We start from the raw sequence: 8,702 nt of genomic DNA, 5'->3' as shown, positions 1-8,702 counted from the left end.
TCAGCCTTGAAGTGTTCCTCAAGCTGATGAAAATCGGAGGTCAGGCTGCTTGGAATGTGGCTGTTCCAGTTCCCTTTGCTACTGCAAACTGCTCTAAATGCAGCTTCATCCATGATCCCCTGTGGCAAACACAAGCCTGAAGACATGAGACCAAAATCTCTGAGGGGACAATACAAGTGGTGGTGGTGGCTCTCATTTGCTGCAAGATTATTGGGTTGTTTCACTTTGACAAATGAGGTTGTCATGTAATAGAGACTATTTCAGAGCATGTTGCTTTATGCATGAGGAAATGTCATTTCTTCAGATCTTCCTAGGGAGAAAGGAGGGATGCAGGGAAGTGACAGCAGTCTGAGCCCTGCCAGCCTGTTTGAGGGCAGCCTGACTCGCCTTCACAACCGACTGTGGCTTGGAGCCTTTGAGGTAATCTAAGCAGAATGAGGATGGCTTAAATAGGTCCTTGAAGACACTGGAATGATTAGAAATATGACCAGGCTCTATTGAGTCAGCAATAGCAACAAAATAACTGGGCACTTCATGCTAGACACACACTCGAGAGCAATTATGATATTTAAATCTAAAGCCAACTACTTTGGCTCTGATCTTGGCGGTGCTGGCAGGCAGTGAGCAGGTCAGCACAGTCTGGTGGTGTTTGAACAGGGGCCTCTTAAGGTGACACTGGATTTAATATTCTTTTATGACTCCTACATTTAGGCTTTGAAGAAGCAAATACCTGGCTCTTGGGAAGCAGAGGGAGAGGATCACAGCATGTCCAACTGCTTTGGGGGGCAGGAGGCATCTCCAGGCTAACACTGAAACACAGCTCCTCTGCTGGGGCTGCATCAGTGGGTATTGCCCAAGCCCTGGAGAGCAGCAGTGCAAGATGCTAATGTGGAAACATGCTGCTTTCTGAAAGTAATTGTGCAAGGAAGACTATAAACAGACATCCCTGCCCCCAAAATCGATCATCCCTAGCACAGATGTGAATTCTAACAGCTTACTTAGATAAGCCTTAGAGGATCCTATGAGCAGGAAGAGTCTAGTGTTCCAAAGCTGGAAGCTTAAGCGAAACTTCCACATTTTCTTGTTGTTTTGCACCTTTTTGGAGTGTGGCTGATGTTCACAAGTGAACTTAGCTGATGGTGCTGCAGAATAAGATGTGTACCTGCTCCAGTGCCCATGTGGGTTGTGTTCCACATCATAGCACAAGCTGATTTTAAAATAAAATAGGCTATGACCTGCAGCAGCTCCAGAGCAGACACATGCCCTGTTGAGCTGTAGCCCTTTGGAGTAGGGTTAAGTCAGCAAGTGGAACACTCCAAACTGGTGGGATTGACCTCTGAGCCATAAGGGCATGCTCGGATGGTCCAGGAACATCTCTGCCCTACAGAAATCCTGGGGTGCTCTTGGCTGCCTCAATACCTTGTCTCTTGCTACAGATGTGAGAAACACTGAAACTTAGGTCAGAGTTGTGTTGAGGGAGAAGGGCAGGCTGCTCTAGATGAGCTTACTCTGACTTTTGTTTTTGAAACCCATTGTAGGTAAGATGTGGCTTCTGGGTTTGCTGCACAGTCAAAAGTCCTTGGTTTATGGCTGCAGAGGGCTTCAGTGGGGTTAATTTGCAATTGCACTAATCAAAGCATCCCCAATTCTTTAAGGCTTCTGATCTTTTCGTTTCATTTGCAGTGTTTCTCGGAGCCATAAACTTGGTTTTACAGCTTACATAGTCAACCCTTTCACCACGTGTACATTAACAGGAGTATTTTTTTGTTGGTACTATGTGATTTCCTTCTAGCAAAATGTGTGATGCTCTTCAGCTGAGCTGGATGGTGTGAAGGGGTCCCCAGGAACAAGACAAGGGAATGCTGTAGTTTCCCTTGTATATTAGAGCAGCACAAACAGTATTCGTACTGTCTGTTGGAATGTGGAAGGATGAATTTGGATCTAGCTTATCGACCCTGAACACCACTGACTGTCCCCAGGAAACTGCTGCCTTTCTGTGCTCACGTGCTGCCCTCGCCTTGTTTTGCCTGGCTGCAGAGTTTGATATCAGACAGCAATTGATTTCCTTTCCCCAATGACAGTGCTGTGGAAAATCTGAGCTGTGCTCCTGTTAAACATGCCAGCACCACCACTGCACCCCTCCATCCCCTGGTTCTGGGTGCAGTGGTGTCACAAAGGCTCACTGTTAGGTGGTGGGGACCCCAGGCAGCTGGCATTCCAAGTGCTCTCCATGGGGAAGAACAGAGGCTGTGTGGAGTGAGAGACAAGGTATTTGATTGTAGGGATATGCTTTCTCCACTGACAACTTGGGTGGCTCTTGCTTGTCCTAGATAATAGCCCCCTGGTACGGTAAGGCAAAGGCAGCATGAATGTTCCCCATTTTGGTTGTGTAGCCACAGCTCATCAAGGGTTGCTCTGTTCAGGCTGCTCCTACTTGAGTGTACAAGACAGGCCTTAAGACTTGGCCTAGAAGTTGCTGTAGCTGTTGCAATGAGAGAGAGTCATGGAGAGAGCCCTGGCACAGTGACTGTGGGCACTGCTCACCCATGGGGTGCTCAGTGGCTCTTCAGCCAGGGGAGTGTCCTGTGATGGGGCAAAAAGCTCTCATAGCTGTGCTCCCATGAGGAATGCTTTCCCTCTCCAGCATGTTGTGCTCTGTGTCAGGTAGAATGTCCAGATTTCTGCTATAAGGGGAGAGTAGGTAAATTACTGCACAAGGCAAGTTTTAAATGGACCCAATCTACACTACACCTAAGGAGGCTTTTGGGGATGTTTGGCAGAGAACATTGGGAAGGAGGGGGAGCAACTGTGCAGTGACCATTGCTTTAGCAGGTAGGAACTTGCAATTTGAAGTGCAAAACTTTACTGAGATCAGGGAATATGGATTGGAGCAGGGAACCCAAAGGAGTGATAGCCCCTACAGTCATCATTCCTGCTACTGTCATCAGAGCTGTACTAGGAAAACACTTAGAAACTGGGGTTCTGTTTGTACAGCCCATCTGTGGTATTGGTTGGGTTACCTGGGAGATGTGTGGGTCTCTGCTAGTACCTATCAACAGCCAGGGGAAATGTGTGCATGGAGCAGGATGCTTCATGGGGTTTCAGTTTGAAGGACAGAACCCCTTTATAGGGGACCAAGCACTATGGGTTGGAGCAGGGCACCAAGGAGAGCGAGTTGTCCCTGCAGAGACAGGAGCAGGATGAGGCCTCTGTTGCTGTTTGTGTTCATCTCAGTGCTCTTCTGTGATCTGTGTGCCCAGCCATGTGTATATACATACATGCAGTGGATGTGTGTGCTCCGTGTGCCTGCTGGGAACACATCTTCAGCCTTACTACTGGTTGGATCTGGGGACATGAAGCAGCAGCAGCCTTGTCATTCTTGGGCTGTAGCATCCGGATGATATGTTTCCCTTTAATGCATAGCAGCAGGGGTTTAAGGTACTTCACAGACTTTTGTTCCTGCCATCAGCATCTAACAAACTTTATGGCTTCTTTCCATTTTTGTAGGAAACACCAACACCCCGGTCCAGACACTGAAACTTGTCAACTGATGGGACAAATTGCTGAGACACTTGGCTGTATTAGGACACTAAAACATAGGGTTTAGCCAAAGAAAATTTCCCCAACGTGGAGGCTGACACCTGCCAAACTCTGTAGCATTCTTAGGAGACTTTTCTATTCCTCTCCTCCGTTTCCAGCCTTTCATACATCATGGTATTTCTTTTGACTTCTTTTGCAAGCTAGCTCTGGCTCTGCCTTCTGCTTCCCCTTATGCTTTGGTTTGGGTTACCAGTGTGAGCTGCTGGCTGTAGGCTGTTTCTGCGTTTCTGCCTCCAGCTTCTGCTTGGAGGCTCCTCTTGGATGTTGTGACTGACCTGCTTTTTCTTTCTCTCTTGCTGTATCTTCTTCTCTCTCTCCCCAATCTGTCTTTTGCGTTCTGTTCTTCCCACCTCCATTCCTGCAGGTTCATCATGCCTAGTGGCATATAAAAAGACTCCACCTCCTGTCCCACCGCGGACCACATCAAAGCCGTTCATCTCTGTCACTGTGCAGAGCAGCACTGAATCGGCGCAGGACACCTACCTGGACAGCCAGGACCACAAAAGCGAGGTGACCAGCCAGTCAGGACTCAGCAATTCCTCAGACAGCTTGGACAGCACCAGGACACCCAGCGTGACGAGGGGAAGCGTTGTGGCTCCAGCAAGAGACACTCCAGAGTTACCTCAGAAAAATGCAACTTTGAAAAGTGACAAAGGGACTCTGACCAGCGAAGAGCCTAAAGTGGAGAATATCCCCAAAAGAAAGCTGTCATCTATAGGAATACAAGTATGGAATAGTTTGTTCTTCTTTGTCCTAAGGAATGTCCTTTAACCCATCCATTTAGCGTGTGCATTTTGTGTGACCAGGTGTGCAGCTAAACTCAGAGTAGCAACAGAAACTAAGTGCCTTGTCAAACTAACTCCCTGTGTTCCCGAGGTGAGAGACAGCAGAAGCTTTCCATAACAGACCAGAAAGAACTAAGTTCTTTTAGTATAAAATGTTTCATAAAGCAGTGGGACTCTGTTAACCGGGTGAGTCCCTCTGAAGAGGCCTTTTGCTGCTTGTATGCCTGTGCTCTGTACTTCACATCAGTCTACTCCTTGCCCATCGCTGCTCTAGGGACAACTTCTGAGAGGTGAGCCCCTTCTATTTGACATCATGTAACATGGGCTGCTGCAGTGAAAATGGTCCCAGGACTGCAGGCAGGAGGGAGCAATTCCTTGCTGTTCAATTCCCAGCAGGTTGCTGCTTCTCTTGCTGGAAGCATTTAACTCTGTGGAAATCAATGGAAATGAGCTGTTGATCATATAGTCAAATGAGAACACATTGAGTAAATCTGTGCTTCACTTGACAGACTTCAGTCATCTGCAGTTGTCCACTCTTCTTGTGGACAGATTTCCCAGTTACAGATGGCTGCTGTGAGCACTTGGGCAAATCCAATGCAGGTTCTGGGCTTTGAGCCACCACATGTGTTTATGCTGAGTAGGTTCTCCATTGATTGCAGTGAGACTGACTGGCCAGTTAGGTACATGTGCTAGTGAAGGTTTCTCTGCAGGGCTAGTGGGACAAAATACATGCTGAAATGGCAGCCAAGGCAAGAAAACTCGCACTGGGGAGGCTTGACTGCCTTTGTCTTCTCTTCCTTTTCAAGCTGGTTCCCCAACCACCTGCCCCACAGCCTGGATTTTCTTCCTAAACCCTTCTAACCCTTTATCCAGAGCTGTGGAGGGTGCCAGTCCCTGGGGCAGAGGAAGCTGGGCTTTGCTGTAAGTCTCAATCAGATCACTGCCCTCTCTTGAGTCTCCTGGCCTTTACCCACCTCAGATGCCCATAGAGTTGCTCCTTCAGGTACATGCAGCCCAGCCCCAGTGTGCCAAAGCTGAGCACCTGAGGGCTCTAGAGCAGGTACCTGGCAGAACTGATGCTCAAGTGGAGGCCAAGCTGAGCAGTAACCTTGTTCCTCTCCTTAGACAACCCTGCAGTTGGTGTGTGGTGTCAGCATGCTGTGTGTGTGTGTGCAGCACTCCTGGTCTACTAATGTGAATTCCAGCAGCAAGTTCTTGTGTCTGTTTTTGTCTGTATTTTTCTTGTTCAATAAGGTTGACTGCCTTCAGCCAGTGGCAAAAGAGGAGCCTCCTCCACCAGCCACCAAATTCCAGTCCATCGGGGTACAGGTAGAGGACGAGTGGCGGTAAGTGAAAGGTGCAAGCTTTTGTAGTTTCCTTTCTTTTCAATTGTGCTCTTCGCCCACTTTTGCTTAGACCTTCTCCCCTTCTTTGTTCCAATATGAGTGGTGTTGAATGGGGGCCCATGGAGAGCTCTTCCTCCACAGCACACACCCGCTGCAAAAAAAAGCACTTGTTCTGTAAGCAGCCAAATCAATGGGAGTTTGAAATTTCAAATGAAAGTACAAGATGTAATTACAGATGTGCGTCAGTCCTCTCAGCTGAATGGCCTATTGCAGTAAGCAGGCAACCTTATAATTTTGTCTGTCTGAATGTGTGGTGTGTGTTTGTGTGTGAGGAGGGGCAGGGCGGGCAGGGTGAGGCTCAGCTGCAGGCATAATAAACAAGTGCGTTTCACTGTCAGTGTGTGAGGCCAGCCAGGGTGAGTTCTGCTCTTTAATGTTTGGGTTTGATCTCTCTAGAAACAGCCACTCTCGCAGCATGTCCACCAAACAGGACACAGACTCTGACACACAGGAACCTAATAACTCTAGCTGTAAATCATCTGAGAGAAGCCTCGCTGAGTGCCCCCAACACAACAACTCCGTTGGTGGTGATGCCACTACCAGGCAAGCAGCCAAGCCCTCACAGATTAAGAGAAACCTCTCCTATGGAGAAAACAATGACCCAGCCCTGGAGCCTTCCTCTCTCCCTCCTCCTGACCCCTGGCTCGAGACGTCCTCCACCTCACCATCAGAACCCACACAGCCAGGAGCCTGCCGGCGGGATGGATTCTGGTTTCTGAAGCTGCTGCAGGCGGAAACAGAGCGGTTAGAAGGCTGGTGCCGCCAGATGGACCAGGAGACCAAAGAGAACAATCTCTCTGAAGAAGGTAGGTGGTGTCAGCCCCTGGACACCAGACTGGAGCAGCCCAGCAGCTCCTCCTCTGGAGTTGTAACTGAGTATTGGATCAGCTTCCTGCAGTTAAATTGCTGATAACCCATAGAGAACATGGAGATGAGTTTGGGACAAGGAATTCTTTTCCTTTGGAAAGGATAAGGCAACTTCCTCTAGCAGACAGGGTAAGAAATAGTACCACGATGCAGCATGTAAGATGTGCAGGGCATGGTGCAGCTTCTGACCATTCAAACTGCTAAAAGCTTAAATGAATTGCTTTTCAGGGAGGCTGTAGGATCCTTCTCCCTGCATAACCCATTCTACAACAGTGGGCAGGTGAAAGCAGTGGGGCAGAATGAGCGTCACTTCTGAGCTTGTTTGATCCGTTGAATCAGTGGACTTGTCTTCACAGCAAAGAGGAGGCTTCTTCACAGAGGAAAGCTTTGCTGGTTTTGTGCCAAATACACACAAAGCACATGTACAGGAACACAAGGCCACTTGATTTTATTGGGTTCACTCCCAGTTGAGCTTGTTACACTATTTTCAAATGAGTTGGCAAAACCTGTGCTGCTTACAGTGAAAACCATGCCTGTGGCGCCTAGAGTGACAGAAGGGGCTGACTAGGCTGCAGAGGGCAGGATCTTTTGTTTAGAGTCTGGCTGATTTATTTTTTTAACACCTTAGAAAGGTGAAATAATGGTGAGACTCAGTTATAGCTCCCACCCACTGCTAGGGCTTGGGGATCTAATCTCTAATCCTATTGCACTAAGATGCTGAACTGGCTGCCAAGCTGGACAGGCAGTGCCAGGGTTTTCCCTGCAGCAGGGATGCCCTTGTTTTGCCTGTGGCAAGAGTGTTCTGGCAAGCAAAGACACCAAGACCAGTGTTGTGTGATATCTGTGACCCCTAAAAGCAATCTCAGAGTAGATTCTGTAACTGAGAAGCTGGTGGGTATGAGGGGAGCCCAGCTTACACTTGTCCCATCAAGAGCTAGAAACATTCAGAACTGATTCAGTAGGTGCAGCAGCAGACCAGGGAGGAGGAGTTGCTTCATCCCTGTTTGTGGTGCAGTTGGGTCTCTCAGCCATGCCCTTGGAAGGGAAAAGCCCATACAGTGTTCTCCATTAATGAGCAGAGGAATGTTGCCATGCCCAGAGGCTTCTTGGAAACCCCACTAAGAGCAGTGTAAAGTCCTGGGTATTAAAAGCCCAAAGCCTGCCAGTATTTTCATCCCTGCTGGTAAATGGAGGTTGGAAACAGTTCTCCTGCCCTTCGCTATTTTCACCTCGTTCATGAGTGCAAGAGCAGGTTGTGCAGATCTGCTCACTGGAGTTGGGCTGATGGGCTGAGGGCACTTGAAGGTACATTCTGCCCCCTCCAATGCAGTGTTCTCAGGCTGGCCTGCTTCTGACCTGCTCTAGAAGGAGCAATAGTAGATGACAAAGGCTTAGATTGTCTCAATACATCTTTCCCTGAGAGCAGTCAGTTCCTTGGGGATCTCTGAAACTCCTTTGCTAATGAATCAAAAGTGTTTCTTTGCTCCAGAAACACTTTAATAGCCTCTTCTTGTTTCCTTTTCTCCCTGCAGTCTTAGGAAAAGTCCTGAGTGCAGTGGGCAGTGCACAGTTACTAATGTCACAGAAATTCCAGCAATTCCACGGCCTCTGTGAACAAAACTTGGTGAGTCTGGATGTATTTCTCCTAGTTTTGGAGTGGGGGATGTATCTGTTCCAACAGACATTGTATTAACAGGCTGCTATCACTGTAAAAACGGAGTCAGTGTAGCTGTCACCTACAACCTGACCACCAGGCCATGATGGGTGAATGCTGATTTAAACCAGCAGCTGAGCAGTGGGAGGCTGGTCACCTCACCCTCTTCTGCACAGACAGTTGTTGGGCTGTGCTCTGCTCAGGGAGGAGTGTTTGCAATTCCTTCTGGTGCTCACGTGAGCACTGGGGAATTCTCTTGAGCTGCTGATCAGGGCTGAATACACCAAGTCTCTGGGTCTGAATTGTCAGCTGGCCACACTGCTGTTTGTCCTGGAAACTACCTCTTTCTTGGTACTCCTAAAGGGCTTTTTTGAGGGGGAACACTGAGAT

General features: G+C 48.4%; 1 protein-coding gene across 1 annotated transcript in view; it reads left to right on the top strand.

Moving 5' to 3' along the window:
* Nucleotides 1-3,964: 3,964 nt before the first annotated feature.
* Nucleotides 3,965-8,702, top strand: part of DLGAP4 (discs, large (Drosophila) homolog-associated protein 4) — a gene marked incomplete at both ends in the record, with an annotated part of 6,612 nt that continues 1,874 nt past the window's right edge. Inside the window, 4 exons of the mRNA XM_010024094.1 lie at nt 3,965-4,326; nt 5,640-5,731; nt 6,188-6,597; nt 8,191-8,282. Of these exons, the coding sequence (XP_010022396.1) occupies nt 3,965-4,326; nt 5,640-5,731; nt 6,188-6,597; nt 8,191-8,282 (956 nt within the window). The remainder of the gene's footprint in view (nt 4,327-5,639; nt 5,732-6,187; nt 6,598-8,190; nt 8,283-8,702) is intronic.

The sequence above is a fragment of the Nestor notabilis genome, unplaced genomic scaffold (assembly GCF_000696875.1).
Source record: "Nestor notabilis isolate BGI_N333 unplaced genomic scaffold, ASM69687v1 scaffold24200, whole genome shotgun sequence".
Classification (NCBI taxonomy): Eukaryota; Metazoa; Chordata; class Aves; order Psittaciformes; family Psittacidae; genus Nestor; species Nestor notabilis.
This window is presented reverse-complemented; position numbering and strand designations above follow the sequence as displayed.